Here is an 18164-nt window from a genome sequence, read left to right on the forward strand (position 1 = left end):
CGACTGACTGGTAAATGCTACTTGTTGAGCAACCACCGGTGTGAGAGCTCTAGGGCAAAAGGTCCTGGGTCCAAAAGAAACCTGGTCCTTCTAGAGGATTCCTCAATACATGAGAGTGGTCACATCATTCCTAATCTAAACCCTGCCAATGACTTCCCAATGTCCTCTGAATTAGGATCAAGCTCTTTTTTTATTTTAATAATTTTATTTATTTTTTTAATATATTTTTACATCATTCTTCATTTTTTTTAAAAACAATGTATGCTTTCCCATCTCAGTTATAGTTCCCATGAAATTCCCACCACCAATTAACCTGTGTACCATCACCATAGTCCCTTATGCTCTTCCCACCCCTGACCCATTGCTGTCCACTCCTATCACCCCCATCTTCTACCTGGCCTGTATCTTGCCCTTACTACCTGTAGCAGCAGGAATGGGCACAGTGCAGGTTTTCTATGATTCTGTGCAGACAGGTGAAGGAGGAATCCTGGAGCCTTCAGAGGCTTTTCAGGCTTTTATTGGGATTTTACTGGGTACACAGCAGGCAGGGGTGCTGGGGGGCCGGGAGCCTGGCAGGCCTCCCAGCCCCTAGCAAGTCTTCACTCTTTCTGGGCTCTCCGGCGTTCTGTGGTGGTCTTGTTCTCTGCTGCTCTCGTGGTTCTTCTGGCGTCCCCATGACGCTGCCCTTATAAGCCAAGTCTCTCAGCCCAGGTGAATCCCATCTACACATGCCCACACCCTACTCCAGGTGTCCACCATCAGTCAGGTATTCAGGACCACAAGGATCCATCATCAGTCCTGATGGCGGGAGGGCAGAAAAGCCTGATACTTTTTATTAACCCTGTGCTACCTTGAATCAGATGGTGGTCATGTGCTCTCAGAATGCCTTAGACCCATCTTCTATGCAGTTTGTCATTGCCTGTCTCTTGGGAGTGGATGGCCTGATTAAGGGCTGGGGTCCCTTTGTGTCCTTGCACCTAACTGACCCCAAGTGGGCAGACCTGCGACATATACTTGACAAAGACTGAGCTTTGGATTTGACTTTGGATTTGACTTCATGAGTAATAATGAAGTGAAACCTAGTTAAAATACTGGATTTTGTCTTGTTTTGTCTTTTCAAAAACTTAGTTTTTTTCCACAGTTAGTCATTTTTATCATTGTTATTGTTTCCCCCCAAGACTCAAAGAACAAAAACTTGATAAAATTTATTTTCATGATTATAATAGTAATACTGTAGAAATTTTTTTGGGGAAATAGTATAAAGAAGACAATTTAAAAATCATCTCTAGGGGGAGAGCAAAGCATGGAAGGGGTACAATAGATTCTGGTGGGGTCTATGGGTGCCTTGGTGGTGGGTGTGGTAACATACATCTGAAGTGTATGTCCCTATACCTACAATATTGTAACCCAACGTTACCTGAATGAAAACAAGCAACTCTAATCTCACTAGTCAGAGATAATTGTTAACATGTCTGTATATTTTCTTACAGTTTTCTCTGTGTGTCTGTGCACACTCTTATGCACAAATCGGCCAAGATAACACTTACAAAAGGAAATGAGGGGACTAAACAGCATGCTGTGACTCAAACCATGTGCCTCTGACTTAGTGTTATTCAGAGACCCACCTTCCAGCACTGAATCCAAAGGGCAAAGAAAGTAGCTTAGCTAGTTACTTTGAAAGTTGAATGTAAATTAATGAAAATCATCCAGGACCATACTTTCGGGACTTTCTCATGAATGCTCAGATGGATGGCAGCCTCAGGCATGGTGGATCACAGACCGGAGGCAACTCCAGGTCTGTGTGCAGGTGTGCGTGATAAAAACAAATCCTCGTGCATGATCAGGGGCTGTGAGTGTGGAAGATAGATCCAGATGGGTTCAGGTTTCTTTCTACCACAACATACTGCCATTTGAAGCTTGAGCACAAAAGCTCTTATGGTCAAAAGCAAATTATGGCACCAGCTGAGAATCCTTAATGGACCCTGCCCAAGATTCACGAACTAGGCTGAATTTCTCAAGGTCAATTAATGAGGTTTAAGGCCTAAAGTTGGAGGTTGGCAAGAGAACAAGACCTAGCCTTTCACATATCTTTGTGGGAATCAGTCCATCTCTCAACTCCAGGGGTTACTTCATTAAGAGAATTAATGGACTCTGCTTTCTTGTCCTAAATTGCAGGTAACCCCTGGACCCTTGGGGTGGTGGGTCAAGGGGGTGAGTGGTATTCGAGGGAACAGACCTCTCGTGACCTTGGGGTTCTCCTTTAGTTTCATGGAGCTGGGAGTTCACAATTTCCTTCCTTGGACTTCACATTTCATGAAGGGTGTGTTGTAGGGGTGGAGGAGTGATCCTGTGGGGAGCCTCAGCCTTGACACCCCATATTCTAGACTCCATCTATAGACTCAGCTGGAGACTCTGCTGTACTCAGTCTCTCCCTCAAAACAAAACAATGGCCATCTTTTCCCAATTTGTAAAAATTTAAAAAAAATACAGCTAATGGATTATTTTCTCAACTTCAGTGTTTTTGACCATAAAATTTCTTAAGCTTTTGGCAACTACTGTCAGCTCTCTATTACTGAGCCCTACAAGCTGGGGAAAAAAAGGAATAGCATTAACGGAAAAATCCAGACATAGCTTATCACATCTGCTTCAATAGCATGTTTCTCCATGGACATGTGTGGTCTTGGCCGTGATTTTATAATGCATACACATAACATCATCCTATTTTACTGCTAGTAAAATTGTTCTTGAACCCTGTGATGGAATTAAACATATAAATATGTCATGGTGTTCTGCAGAGAGCAGCCCAACTTCCAGGTGTGTTTCCTCCAGCCGGCGTAGAGGTTGCTCTCCAGTTCCCTCTTAGCGGGTAAAGGAGTAGACAGGGGCTCCAGAAGTGACCAAGGGCTGCCCAAGCATGTCCATTTGTGCACAAGTGTATAAATAAGTCATAAATTTTACTCCTCAGAGTGCCTTTAGACTCATTCCTCTGGGGAATACGGTGGAGAATGGAAATATCACAGGGCTGATTTTGAATACAAAGGAATTCTTTTAGCTGATGAAAACCATCCGATATAAAGAATCGGCAAAGAAAACCAACAAATGAGCTATGAGTCCTCAAAAATTATGACCGCCTACAGCAAATGACGGTGACCCAGAACAAATGACTTGGGTTGCTTTGTAAACACATGTGCTGTGTGTAGGTCAACCAGATTCCTCTGGGCACATGGGTGATTCTCTCTTTGGCCAAGCGTGGGTCACTGTGGGAACAGGGATAAAGATGGAGGGATCTAAGTTCAACGTTCACCCTAGAGGCTAATAATTGCTTATGGGTGAGTTAAAATAAATGCCCCATTTGATCCAGGCAACTGTCACTTCTGCCCAGGGGCTGGAATGATAAAGAGAGGTTGCGTGAGTCCCTGGGGCTGGCCCAGGGCACTGCTGTCTGCAGAGGGCTGGACCATTATCTCTTCTGCTTGCATCTTCAGATTACTTCCTACCGGGCAGGGAGAGAGGAAGGTGGTAAGCATTTGCAGAAGCAAAGGGAGAACTTTGCTTTGTCATTTTGCCACCATCAAAGACTTCCTTTCCTTGAGGTCTTCCCTGTGTTAGTTGACAGGAAACTGGTTGCCAACCCTTTGCTCCTTGGACACGGTGTCTGACTGCGTGGGTCTATCTTTCAGACACAGGGTGGGGCAAGTGGTCAGACTTGGGTAACCTATTTTGAAATTTCAGTCATAAATCTTGAATCCCACTAATTTAGTTCAGCACTTCTTTTGAAGACGTTCCACTTTTCATTTGAATGTGAAGTGATGAGATATGACATAATTCTCAAACATATGTATCACACATGATTAACCAGAGAATAAATCTAGCCATCCTTTAGGCAATCCTGCCCCTGACTTCTACTCAAGAACACATTGATCTGTAAGTAATGCACAAAGCATGGTGGGAGTTAGAGGCTGACAGAACACAAGCTTCATGTCCATGATCATTTATAACAGAAGTATATGTGTTAAGTGTATCTATCAATCCTGTTGAAGGGCATGGAAGATACTGACAGGACCTTCTGTTTGAGTGTTAGACTACACTAGTATACAAGTCATTGTGCTGTCTTAGTTTTTTTCGCGTTTAATGCAGAGCGGAGGAAAGTAAGAAGGAGAAAGTTCTGAGCAATTTATTTTGTGCTGTTGATTCTGGGTTAATACTACGGTTTGGTGGGAGCTAGAAAAGAAGGTCTGTGCATAAGAGTGGGTGTCATCACCACTAACCATTACCATAACTATCACCATGACTTATATTCCAGTGCCGTTCATATAATGGATGCCATGTTAAGCATTTTTCATATAAAGCTAATTTTTCTGACAGTTATTTAAGCACCAACTAGGTGCTTGCAAAATTCAGAGTAAAAAAAAAAATAGAATCTTGCGAAACCTCTACTCCACTGCTTGGAGATGGGTGAGGGTGGACATGTAGATAAACAGATGACAGTGATTAAATAACTAAGTTATGGTTTGAGATCTTCATAGAAAAGACAAGAAAAAGCTTTATGTTTTATACCACCCTGCAAAGTTTAAGGGAATACTTGCAAATACTTAAAATATTTTTCTCAGGCACAGGAAATTGTGTCAGTGTGTCATAGCATCTCTGTAGCCTTGGTTTGGCGGTCCTGAATATGAAGGGCTTTCCTGCCATCTCCTGGAGCCAGGGGAAAACCACCTATGAGCCTTCACCTGCAGAACCCCATTTTGTCACCACTATTTGCCAGCAAGCTGTCTGTGGCTATCAGTCCTCATTGAGGGACAGGCTTAGCTGCGAGCTTTGGCCTTGTCAGAGCCCTTTACTTGTGTAATCTGTGTTCTTGTGCTCATGCCTAACTTACACAATAGATTATGAATTTCATGAGGACAGCCATCTCTTAAACAGCACATATGCTTTAATTGAATAGAGGTAATACACTTCCTGAAATGTTTGCTAGATGGACCTTTCTCTGTTATTTCTCAGAGTTGACGGCTGGAGCAAGTGTCAAGATCTCTTGCAGCCCCTTTCCTTGCAGGAAATCAGAGCACAGCATGCTCATGGCATGCTCAGGGAGTGAAATACATGCCCTCAAAAGCTGCAAATGAATGATTTTTTTTAAAAGATTTATTTATTATTTATTTATTATTTTATACAAGCACTGTGTACAGTCAGAAGTGCGGGAGGGTGAGAGAATTCACAAGAGCCAGAGCGGGGAGCAGAGCAGACTGAAGGACCAAAGTACACTGCTGAGGGGAGCAGGAGGCGGCAGGAGAGGTCTGCTCACCATGTAGGACCCTCCTCCAGTGGCCGGGGAGCAGCCAGGGATCGAACCGGTGCTGCAGAGGCTGCGGGCAGCTTCGCAACCCAGTGCTCAACTGCTGCGCCCCTGGGGAGGCCCGATGCAAATGAATGATTTTTAAAAACTACTTGTTGGGCCTCCCCGGTGGCGCAGCAGTTGAGCGCTGGATTGCGAAGCTGCCCACAGCCTCTGCTGCACCAGTTCGATCCCCGGCCACTGGGCAAGGGTCCCACATGGCACACAGACCTCTCCTGCCGCCCGCTGCTCCCCTCAGCAGTGTACTTCATCAGTCTGCCTGTTCTGTTCTCTGCTCTGGCTCTGGTGAATTCTCTTAACCTCCCGCACTTCTGACTGTACCCAGTGCTTGTATAAATAAAAATAAATAAATAAAAATTACATGTTGTAAATGAAGGTGGCTTTTTCAAGGAAATATAGAGGCATGAAGAGTATATATTTTCAAGTAGACAAGGATGACACATATTTTTTTCCTAATTATAAGCATTTTCAACTCCACCCTAAGGATAGTGTTACATTTTAGAATTTGGTGACTGAAAGCATTGCCATCATTGGGTGACAAGCCTTCAGATAAACTGTGATGTGAGCTAGATGAGGAATGGTGGATTGCTGTTTCTAATGATTTTTGCTTTGCTGATAGGAGTCAAGCCCTGGTCAAATATCATGGAAATCCTGGAGGAAAAAGATGGGGTTGACACGGAGCTGCTGGTTTATGCAATGACTTTAGTGAATAAGGTTGGTTGATGTTTATTATGGGTTGAATTGTGTCCCCCACCCACCTCACCCCAAAGTTATGTGCCTATAATCTCTGGTACCTGTGAATGTGACCTTATTTGAAAACAGGGTCATTAAGTTGTAACCAGGTTAAGATGGCATCATTAGTGTGGATTCTGATCCAATAGAACTGGTGTCCCTATGAAAATAGAACAGGAGACACACATTGAGAGAAGATAGTTGTACACGTGTGTACAAGGAAGGCGACCATAAGATGTTGGGGGGATTGGAGTCATGTATCCATAAGCCAGCAGTCAATCTGGGCTGAGGCCAGGAAGAGCCTTCAGAGAGCACGTGGCACTGATGAAACCTTGATATCAGACTTCTCATCTCTCAAACTCAGAAAGAATAAATTTCTATATTTTAAGCCACCCATCTTGAGGTACTTTGTTAGGGCAAACTTAGGGAACTAATATGATGTGCAAATCTGGATTCTGCCCTCTGGCTGAGAGTCACACCGACCCCAGCACGGCAGCCCACACCAAGGCGGCAGCGTGCCGCCTCACAGGAGCCCTCACCCCCTCACTGGCGCACGCACGCTGCCGTGCCACATGTGGGGCCGTGGGCATCTGCAGGCTTGCTGCGCTTTGGTCTTTTTATAAATAAAACCAGAAACATGACAGGGTTTCATGGTTGCTTTTTCCATCAAGATGGCCACTTAAAACATTTTTTCCTTGAAAATATCAATTAGCAAGTTTTAGTCTAAGGGAATATTCACAAGTCAGGGAAAAATGAAGGTACTCTTCTTGAATTCTGACTGCTCAGGGGCAAAAGGAGGATTCCGGGGGTCTCTACTCATCATGTTGGCTGTGCCCTGTGTCCCCATTCCTCCCATCACATCTCTCCCGGGTCACCTTTATGTAGACAGTAGCAGTCTTCAGAGTCCATGTTCAGCAGGGGTCCTCTGATGACGGACCCAGTGCTGACCCTGGACAACCCACTCTCAGGACTGCAGCCTCACCCTCCTCAGTAGCTAAGATTGGGGTGGATGGGTATCTCCTACAGCAGCCCCCAGGCACCACATCAGTCACTGCCGGGGCCAGCTTTTGTGTTCTGCAGGCTATTTAACTGCATGCAGCCACTGGAACCAATTGCAGAAGCTGGGAGATAGTTAGATCTTCAGAAAAGTCCCAGAAGTTCTTCTTGAGTATCACTGTGGAAACACCTCCCCTCATGACCTGGTGACAAATTAGTAGAAAGCAATATAATTATGTGTAGTAACTTTGAGTAGATACTAAAATGTTGTGCAAAGCCTAGGGATTCAAATAATGGGGTTCTGACTCTTTCCTCAGTGAAAGTGATATAGGCAGAGGCACTAAACAGACCCCAGTGTCCAGAACAACTTACTGTGCGGTGGAAATCAGTGGGGATGGGTTAGCATCATTCATGGTTAGGGGAGGTTTTATTACATGGAAATAAACAAATATTCTTTAACCATGTTCCAAAATAAATCCTGGATAAAGAGTTCAGTAATACATTGAGCCATAGGACAATGAGAAGAAATCAGAGAGAAGATAAATTGGTCTCTTGTTGGTACAGGGTATCTTTAATTTTTTATTTTAACATTTATCATTTTTAAAATTTTTTAGACAATATTTGCTTCCTCCCACCCCCTCAGATTGAGTCCCCATAGAATTTCCTTCCCCAAGGCACCCGTGCACCATCACCTCAGTCCCCTGTGCTTCTCCCTCCCTCCCTTTGATCCCTCTCCCTCCTCCTCCCCTGCAGGATGTCTCTGGTTTATAATTGTCTGTTTTTGCTTTGTTGTGTTTTGTACTGTTATTATTTTTTTACACTGATGTCTTATTTGGTTCCCCTAATAATAAAACCAGTAAAAAGATTTCAATGGCAAGGACTTAAATATTTCACTGCATACAACCATAAAATATCTTATTTATGAAGTGAAAACCACAAATAACAGCTAAATGCAAGTGACAAACAGGGAAATTGTTTGCAGAAAATGCTGTCAAGATGTAATAATTATATAAAATAAGTTATTTTAAAAAAATAAAATGCTGTCAAGAACCAGTAGAAAATGAATGACGTTAAGCCTATCAAGATAAAAAGAAATACACAGTAAACCAACGAGACCATTTTCCCAAGTCTCACTTACAGAGATTGCTTTTTTAATGCAACTCCATTTGTGAATGAGGACGCAGGACACACTACCACAGTCCTAGAGGGGAACAGGCATCACTGATCGTAGGATCATCCTGAAAATGCTGTTTTTGTCAAATCAATTTGTGACCTTATCTTACTATGCATTTTTAAAGCAATTTTCTGTTTGATTTTCTAAGATTAAAGTCATCAATTTCCTGTCATTTTCAGTCCCTGACAGCTGTTTTGGGAAACACTGAATTCATCAAGAACGGGATTTGCAGTCTCATACAGTGTTTTCCATTGTAACACTGCCCATTTCATTAGTGGAGGCTGCGCGTGGCTGTTCCAGCAATCCTGGCAGCATTGCATGGCCTGGGCATCCTGCTGCTGGCCGCTGGCAAGGACCCAGTGCGTCCGTCTCTTTGGCAGCATGTGGCAACCAGTGCCCAGAAATTCCTTGCTTATCCTTTCTCTTCTGGCAGTTCAGTCCCATCTTTTGTTAGTTTGGGCCCAGGGGACATCCAGGCAGATTCTGAGGACGTTATTCCACATGTCATCCTTTCCTTCAGCAGGGCAACAAAGACCGCTGGTACCCACACTGGGTTTATTTTCTTTTGTTGAATTTCAGTCATGTTTATTGCTCCAGTGAGTAAAACCATCTTGATATAAAACAAAGAATAAATTGAAATGTTAATGTGGGTCTGGGAAAAAATTCAGACTCTGAAATCTGGGAAATTATTATATTGCTTTACTAATTTGCCTTTCAACAAAAGATGGTCTAATATCAAATTCAAAAAAATAACATTTTTATGACAAATAAAACAGAGCTCCTAAATTTTCTAGTCTGTTCATGTTTCTGAGATTGAAATCTGTCCTCTTTGTTAGAGGCTTACATGGGTCTGGGACGGGCCATTCTGCCAGCTGAAGCTTTAGAATGCCTTGCCCTGTTCCACCCCAGATCCCCAGTGGGACTCCCCTCTTTTGGAGAGTTCAGATTGACCACCTTGTAGAATAGGATGAGGCTGATCGGCAGATGAGTAAAGAGCCAAAGCATGACTGTGGAGCTGGCTTAGAGCAGTCTGGGAGAGTCCCAGGCAGCCAGGGGAGAGGGATTCCCCTTCTGACAGGAATGGGGGGTGCAGTTGGTGTTTGCTTTTGTTTTTATATTTCCTGCTAGTTTTTATTATTTATTTGTTTGTTTGTTTTAAGATCTATTTATTATACAAGCACTGGGTACAGTCAGAAGCACGGGAGGGCAAGAGAATTCACCAGAGCCAGAGCAGGGAACAGAACAGACAGACTGATGAAATACACTGCTGAGGGGAGAAGCAGCTGCAGCAGGAGAGGTCTGTGCGCCATGTGGGACCCTCGCCGGCGGCCAGGGATGGAACCAGCGCTTCCGAGGCTGCGGGCAGCTTCGCAGCCCAGCATTCAACTTCTGTGCCACCAGGGGAGGCCCTGCTAGTTTTTTAAATAATCATACAATAAAATTACTTCTTTCTTTTGATAAGCAGCTATCTGAGTTTAAACACGTATGTAATTATGGATGACCTTCACAATTAGGATATGGACTGGTTCTCTCTCCCAAAACTCTCTTTTGTATTGTCCTTTTATAGTTACATCCCAATCCCCCTTTCATCCTTCTAGCAACCACTGACTTATTTTCTAGCACAGTTCTGTCATTTCAGAAATGTCTAAAGGAATCATATAGGATGTTACCTTTGAGGCTGGTTTCTTTTGCTCTGTCTTTGAGATCCATCTGTGTTGCTGTGTGCGTCTTAATTTGATCCTTTGTCCTGCTGTGTAATATTCCAGCCTGTGGTTCCAACATGATTTGTGCTTTTGTCCCCCTCTGAAGGAGATGTGGGTATTTATAGTTTTGGGCACTCACAAATAAGGTTGCCATGGACATTTGTGTACAGATTTTGCCGCAAGAAAGATTTGCTGGAATCAGTGAAACACCCAAAATGAGGAAAATAAAATGTCCATTAGGGCAGAAATTTCTCCCTCTGAGAGAGGTATAAAGATTTACTTATTGCAGCACTTAAAGGACAAGGTTTGAGAGGAAGCAAGTAGGGGCACACAGGTTACCAGGTGTCAGATGCTTCCAGCACCTTCAGCATGTGAGAGTAAAGGTGGCAAGTAACATCGCCTCTACAGAATTTTGCAGTCGCTGCCACTTTGCAGAAGGAGGCAACTTAGCAATGCAGCATCAGGGTAGAAATGGGAGGACAGGGCCTGGGGACAGGTGGGTGCCTGGCAAGATTTGCAGAGCATGTGAGGCAATCAGCTGAAATAGATGAATGTGTATACCCCCCTCCCCTGGCAGGCCGAGAAGCTGGATTTGTGGCGGAAGGCCATCTCCCCTGCAGTCACACAGGAAAGGTGATGGCATGCAGACCTGGCTCATGTCCAGGTTCTCACAGTGGAAATGGCAAATGACCTCTTCATACCGTCTATTCTGGGCTTATTACTGAGCAAGGGCTCCCCGAGTCTGTTGTGTTGTGTAGACCTAATTGTTTAATGATTTTGTGGTAATCCCCCTGCACATCCTGGTGGGGCTGCTAAGGCAGTGGGGATTAGGTCCAAGAATTTAACCCCCTGGAAACTTCTAAGAGAAAGAACCTCAGCTGCATCTCAGCAGGGAGAAACAGGAAGAAGAAGGGAGGGGAACGGAGAAGTGAGGAGCCTGCCTGAGGCCTTGCCGTGCCTCTTCCACTGTGGTGTGGAAATTTTTAGTTCTAACACTAAATGCCAACTTGCCTGCATTCCTCAAATTGTGCATCTGGCAGAGTCAGCAGTTTGCTAGGGCACCTGCAGTTCTCAGCCCTGCCCAAGCCGGGTGTCACCATTTCTTCTCTCTTCATCTTTTAACAAGTTTAGTGTTTTCACTAAACCCAGAGGTGACGTGGTCTTGATGATGGGGTTCTTTGCGCACACACTTTTCCTGTCAGAGTTGGGTGCCAGGGGACAGTTGAGGGGGTGGTTGTCACCTTCGTGCCCACACCCGCTGTCACACTTGGCCCATCAGTGTGAGCATCTATCTGTGACTGCGTTAATGGATTCCCAGCCTTATGCTATGTCACCTTCCTGGGGCCCTGATGAAATAAAGTCCAACACCCCAATTATTTTCCTTTGTTCTCATCTCAAAAGCAGTGAGTTGTGTCCTCTTCACTCAGCTTAGAGAGGAAAAAAGCTATTGTTTGGGTTATGAATAGAGACATTCTTTCCAATTTTAATAGCCCCAAAATAGAAGTCTCAGAGAAGTTGGGGCTGGGAGAAGATCTTTATGAAAGTTTTGGCCTTTTTTCTTCCAGGCAAGTCACCATATTTAGAATCATTTTGAAATATGTCTAGGGTTCTTAGAATTTCAAAAGGAGAAAATTGAAAAGGGAGTAAAACCTGTGTCTGGAATTCAAGGCCAGGGTGATGTGTGTAGAAGGCTTGGGGATGTGAGGACAGGAGACAGGACAGTGGCTCTGAGCAGGCTTTGTATCAGGTGTTCAGTCACTTCCAGTTCCCTCAGGCCAATCTCTAACCTTCCTGCTTGTCCTCATTATAAGATAGGTGATTTGTTGTAAATCACCTCAAGGGTCTATCCAGTTTAGAGTAGAGGCCTGATCTGCGCAGCCATCCTTATTGTCAGGGAGGCAGAAGTTAGCCTTTTCTTTCTTGGGTTCTCGTCTTGTCTCTTGGTTGCTGCTTTGAAATTTCTTGCATTTCCCTAAATTTCATACGCTTGGGGGAAGGCCTTGAGAATTGAAAGAAAAGAGAGTCATTAAATTACTATGGCTTCCACTGTTGGAAGGGTGATCTTAACAGAAGTTTCTAACCACTACCTGGGTTAGTTTTCTATTACCATGTCACAAATTACCTCAAATTTACAGATTTCTCAAGTCGTAGATTCTATGGGGCAGGATCCAGTCACCCAGGCCCTGCCTGGCTGTGACCTCTGCTCAGGGGCTCTCCACCAGGGTTGAGGTCTGGGTATAAGTGCCCTATAACCCAAGGGAAGCCTTGAGTATAGACAGGACAGACCCATGACTGGGTCAGGTTATACGTCAAAAGTGAGGTGATTTCAACAGATGTCATTTAAGACCTCAAATCAGTTGATTTTGAGCTAATCAAAGGGGAGATTCGCCTGGGTGGGCCTAGACCCAGAGGCCTCCTCTGAGCTGGGGTCCCCTTCCAAGCTTTTGTGCTGGTCAGCAAAGCTCATTGACTAGTGGCTGCTGGACACATGCTGGATTGCTGCTGCTTTGGGGGCCAGCAGGGCAACCCCTCAGCTAGTCTCTGAGCTCACGGAAACCTAAGCCCTCTTTGAAAGGGTTTACCTGATTAGGCCTACCCAGGTGAATCTCCCCTTTGATTAACTCAAAATCAATTGATTTGAGGTCTTAAATGACATCTGTAGATGTATAACCTGACCTAGTCATGGGTCTGTCCTGTCTATACTCAAGGGAAGGGATTATAGGGCCATTATACCCAGTGTGCTTTCCACACTAAAGAAGCATTGTCTCTGGCCTCTCTGGTGGCACAAGGGGTTAAGATGCAACCTATGAAGCTTACTGTAGCCACTGCACCACAAGTTCGATCCCCAGCCAGGGAACAACCCACATGGCGTAGCAGACCTCTCCTCTATGTTGCCCTCTGCTCCCCTCAGCAGTGTATTTCAGTCAATCTGCCTGATCTGTTCCCCACTCTGTCTCTGGTGAATCCTCTCACCCCTCACACCTCTGGCCTGTACCCCCATTCTTGTATGCATAAATAATTATATCTTTAAAATAAAAAAAGAAGCATTGTCTCAAATGAAGGTGTCAGCTGACTTTGTTAAATCTTGTTACCTTCATGGCCACAGTCTCCCATGTAAAAAGTGCCTTAAGAACCTTGAGGATCTTAACACCCTAAGACATATCTGAGTCCTTTTGGTTTTTTTCCTCCAGACATTGTCAGGATTGCCAGACCAGGACACCTTCTACGACGTGGTGGACTGCCTGGAGGAGCTGGGCATCGCAGCCGTGTCCCAGAGGCACTTGAACAAGAGAGGGACTGACCTGGATTTAGTGGAGCAGTTGAACATTTATGAGGTAACAGCAACCTGTTGGAAGGCATTGTGCTGCTTCAGTGAATGTCAGGGGTGGTGGCCAACCATACTGTAGACCAGTGGCTCTGAGTGTGGGGTAGTGGCCTCTGCATCTCTCTGAGCTTATTTGAAATGCAAATTCTCAGACCTTACCCCAGACCTGCTAAGTCAGAACCTGGGTGGACCCAGCAATCTTGTGACTTAAGCTTCTAGATGATTCTGATGCACTGCCTGATCTGTGTAAAACTTGGTGGCTACTTTATTTACTACTTACTTTGAAGAACATGCAGTTTTCAGCAGCACTTTCATTTAAGGTAAGAAGGAGGGAGAGACAGACAGAGATGGCTTTTTGCATATTCTTATACCTGACGGGGTAGGATGTCTGCCATACATTATCTGTAGGGCCCAGTGCAAAATGGAAAAGCAGGGGGAAAAGTGCTATTAAAGAGGCTAAACAACTTTTTAATTTCTTCTATAGTCTCTCTCATCTCGTTATGGTGGTTTTTTTATTATTCAATATCAATGCAAGGGAAAGAAAATAAAAATTGAAAAGTTTTCACATGAATTTTGCTGTTTAGATTGTGGAGCCAGTTAAAATACCAATATAAGAACATTTTAACTTTTATGCAATTTGTAGTCTGTAGTCCTTCCATGCATGTATATGTTGTTCTTGAACAGTGAAAGCACAGTAAAAAATCAACTATTTTACTTCTTGATAGATGTGCCATATATCAGTTTTCTACCTTCAACCTACTGATAAGCTAAGGAAGGGCTAAAAGGAAAAAGAACTATGGCTGCCCCATCTTTTGATTTGTTTTCTATGTGGTTGTTCAGCATAAGTGGCTGACTAATGCAGGAAAGTAACACAGGTGAGAAAGGATGATAGATCTAGTAGTTTGCCATCTCTCTGTATTCAAAGCAAGATCTGGTTTGCACAAAAGATGTCAACTCCTAAACTCTCAGTGCCCCTGCTGACTTGGTAAGAGGGTAACGTGCTGACCTTGATCCACCCCAAGCCTACTGGACTCCCACACATGCTCACAGGTGGCAAAGAATGTAGACATGCACATTGTACCTGCTTCCTCTACTCATGTGTGTTGCATTAGACGTCCCTTTACAAAATACAAGTTTAAAGATAAAAATAATAAGAATTTCAAGATGGTCACAGCCGGTGACAGCATTAACCATGGACCTTGCCAAAGGCACAGCACACTCCGTACAAGTGCACAGGTCATACATCCATGAAGCTGGGCCTGCTTTGAGGTCCACATCATGGCTTTATGGTTTATTGACTTGAGTTCAGATGTGCCCTTTGGGTTTATTTTAGGTTCATATACCTCCATTTTATTAATTATCTTGGGTGACTGTGGCCTGGACTCTAGATGAATTTTTTTTTAAATGTCTTATAAAGAACAGAGTTCTTCTTCTTCTTCTTTTTTAAAGATTTATTTATTTATACAAGCACTGGGTATAGTCAGAAGCAAGGGAAGGTGAGAGAATTCACCAGAGCCAGAGTAGGGAGCAGAACAGGCAGAAGGACCGAAGTACACTGCTGAGGGGAGCAGTGGGCGGCAGGAGTGGTCTGCGCGCCATGTGGGACCCTCGCCCAGTGGCCAGGGATGGAACCGGCTCTACAGAGGCTGCAGGCAGCTTTGCAACCCAGCGCTCAACCGCTGTGCCACCGGGGAGGCCTCTAGATGAATATTAAAGCACATTCACATCATCTAGGTTTTCCCATGGTCAATGGGGGTTAGAATACGGAAACATGTTTCCTCTTAGATGGTGTGACCTCAACAGGAAAGCTTGTTCCTTTAGTCCCAAGTGTGCTCAAAATAAGAGTGAATCAGGCCATGAGGACTTTTTAACAGTAGTATCCTGAAAAAGTATCATTGAAAGAGTTTGGGGGGTCCTCATAACCCTCCGATTTTTGTTTCAAGTTTTTTCCTCCAGATATTCACATACCACAAAATTAACCATTTTATTTCATTTTAATCAAAAGCTTTACATTGCAATACAATAGCTTTTAGCATATTACAATATTGTATAACCATCATCACTCTCATATTCCAGAATAATTTCATCCCTCCAAAAGAAGTCCCCTATCCAGTCCTCCCTATCTCTCATATCTTATGCCCCCAACAACTAATCTGTTCTCTCTCTGAATGAATTTGTCCATTCTAGACACCACATACAAATTGAGCCACATGACATGTGGTCTTTTTTTGGCATTTAATTGACATACAGTATTATTTTAGTTTCATGGGTACAACATAATGATTCCACATTTGTATACATTACCAAATGATCATCACAATAAGTCTACTTACCATATTTTCTTAGCAACTTCCAAATTTGCAAGACCATGTTACTGTTACTGATATACTCCCCATGCATGTGTTACAACATGTGTTCTTTGTGACCAGCTTTCACTTAGCATATTTTCAAGATTCATTCATGATGCAGTGTGTATCACTGCTTTGTTCCTATTCGTGTCTACCAAAATTCATTTGTTAGAGATGTCACATTTTGTTTATCTGTTCATCTGTTGATGAACATTTGGATTATTTCCATCTTTCAGCTACTATGAACAATGCAGCTATAAATATATGTGTTCAAGTTCCTATGTGGATGTGTATTTTCAGTTGTCTTCAAGTATAAACCCAGGAGTGAGATTGCTGGGCCTATGCAATTCTTTGTTTGGCCATTTGAGGAATTGTCAGACTATTTTCCAAAGTGGCTACACCATTTGACACTCCCACCACCAGTGTGGTGAATTTCAAATTCTCCACATCCTCCTCAATGTTTGTTATTGTTCATCTTTTAAAATTATAGCCATCCCAGTGGGTGTGAAGTGCTACACTTTGCGGTTTTGATTTGCATTTCCGTGGTGACTAATGATGTTGAGTAGCTCTCCAGGCGCCTGTTGGCCATTTGAATAAATTTTGTGGAGAAATGTCTATTTAGATCCTTTGTCCATTTTTCAATTGGGCTGCTTTGTTACTATTGAGTTGGAAAAATTCTTTATGTACTTGAATACGAAATCCTTGTCAGATACAGGTTTTGATACATATTTTCCCATTTTGAGTTGTACTATTCTACTTCTTTTTTAATTTTTTTAAAAATTTTTTTGTTACATCATTGTTCATTTTTAAACAATATTTGCTTCTCCCTTCCCAAGTGTATTCCCCATAGAATTTCCTTCACTGATGCACCCGTGCACCATCACCTCAGTCCCCTGTGCTCCTTCCCTCCCTCTAACTCTTCTCCCTCCTCCTCCCTGGCAGGATGTCTCTGATTTATAATTGTCTGTTTTTTGTTTTGTTGTGTTTTGTATTGTTATTTTTTTAAACTGGCGTCTTACTTGGTTCCCCTATATTCCTGCTATAATAGAAATCATCCCAATATTTTTCTTTTTCATTCTGACTTACTTCACTAAGCATAATTCCTTCTAGCGCCATCTATATTGCCTCGAATGGCATGAGTTTATCTTTTTTTTTTTAAAGATTTATTTATTCATTTACACAAGCACTGGGTACAGTCAGAAGTGTGGGAGGGTGAGAGAATTCACCAGAGTGGGGAACAGAACAGGCAGACTGATGAAATACACTGCTGAGGGGAGCAGCGGGTGCGGCAGGAGAGGTCTGTGTGCCATGTGGGACCCTTGCCAGTGGCCAGGGATCGAACTGGCGCTGCAGAGGCTGCGGGCAGCCTCGCAGCATAGTGCTCAACTGCTGCACCACCAGGGGAGGCCCAAGTTTATCTTTTTTGATTGCTGAATAGTTTTCCATTGTGTATATATACCACATCTTCTTGATCCAGTCATCAGTCTTATTCATAGTGATATATATTTTTACATCTTACCTCCTTATAAAAATAATATATAAACATTGAAGAATATTTGGGAAATGCCAAAAAGTATGAGGGAAAAAAACTCACCCATAATATTTCTCTTAACTTTTTCATCTACCTAAGTGTAAACCATAAAGATAATAGCCTGTGTACAATATCATAGTCTAAGTTTTTATTAGTGGACATGTCCGAACCATTTCTTGTGTCATTATATCTTCAAGAACTTAATTTTATTAGGAATATAATGTTCTGTATGCAGGGACATTATTGTATATAACTTGTCCCGATTTTTTTAGATGTGGATTATTTCCAAGGTATTTTTCACTTATAAATCCTTTTACTTATCAACGAGCAGCTTCATTCACAAGTTTTTGTGCACAGCTTAAGTCCCCATGGGGATAAATGGCTCCTTTGCTCTCTCCACTGGGGAGAAGTGGAGGGACTGACATGTAACTCACTTTTTCTTACAAGTACTGTCATCACAAATGACAAGTGGAGGAACAGAACAGACTTATATTTATATTATCTTAGGAGAAATCAGAGCTACTTGACAGTATTTGCTGTCAGAGTGGGATGTCCCTGCCGCCACCCAGCTCTGTGTCACCTGGCTCTGGGCATCTCTTCTGGCTGCTCCTCACTTGACAAAAGAACCAATTACCTGCGCAGACTTGTGTTCCATTAGCATTGGGAAGCCAGAGAGTGATGGAGAGGTATGGTCTGCTAAAAGATAGCACAAAGTAAGAATATAAAGACAGAGCCTCCCCGGTGGCGCAGCGGTAGAGCGCTGGGTTGCGAAGCTGCCCGCAGCCTCTGCAGCGCCGGTTCAATCCCCAGCTGCTCCCCGGCCACCGGAGGAGGGTCCCACATGGCGCGCAGACCTCTCCTGCCGCCCGCTGCTCCCCTCAGCAGTGTACTTCGGTCCTTCTGCCTGTTCTGCTCCCCGCTCTGGCTCTGGTGAATTCTCTCACCCTCCCGCGCTTCTGACTGTACCCAGTGCATGTATAAAAAATAAATAAGAAATAAAAA

At 43.5% G+C, this 18164-nt stretch overlaps 1 protein-coding gene across 6 annotated transcripts in view; it reads left to right on the forward strand.

Moving 5' to 3' along the window:
- The window catches only part of FHOD3 (formin homology 2 domain containing 3), a gene marked incomplete at both ends in the record, with an annotated part of 417341 nt that overhangs the window by 267813 nt on the left and 131364 nt on the right, over nucleotides 1-18164 (forward strand). For all 6 annotated transcript variants that reach the window (XM_084252166.1, XM_084252168.1, XM_084252167.1 and 3 more), the window contains 2 exons: nucleotides 5973-6067; nucleotides 13150-13293. In XM_084252166.1, coding sequence (XP_084108292.1) covers nucleotides 5973-6067; nucleotides 13150-13293 — 239 coding nt within the window. The remainder of the gene's footprint in view (nucleotides 1-5972; nucleotides 6068-13149; nucleotides 13294-18164) is intronic.

The sequence above is a fragment of the Talpa europaea genome (genome assembly GCF_964194135.1).
Source record: "Talpa europaea genome assembly, chromosome: 13".
NCBI classification, from domain to species: Eukaryota; Metazoa; Chordata; class Mammalia; order Eulipotyphla; family Talpidae; genus Talpa; species Talpa europaea.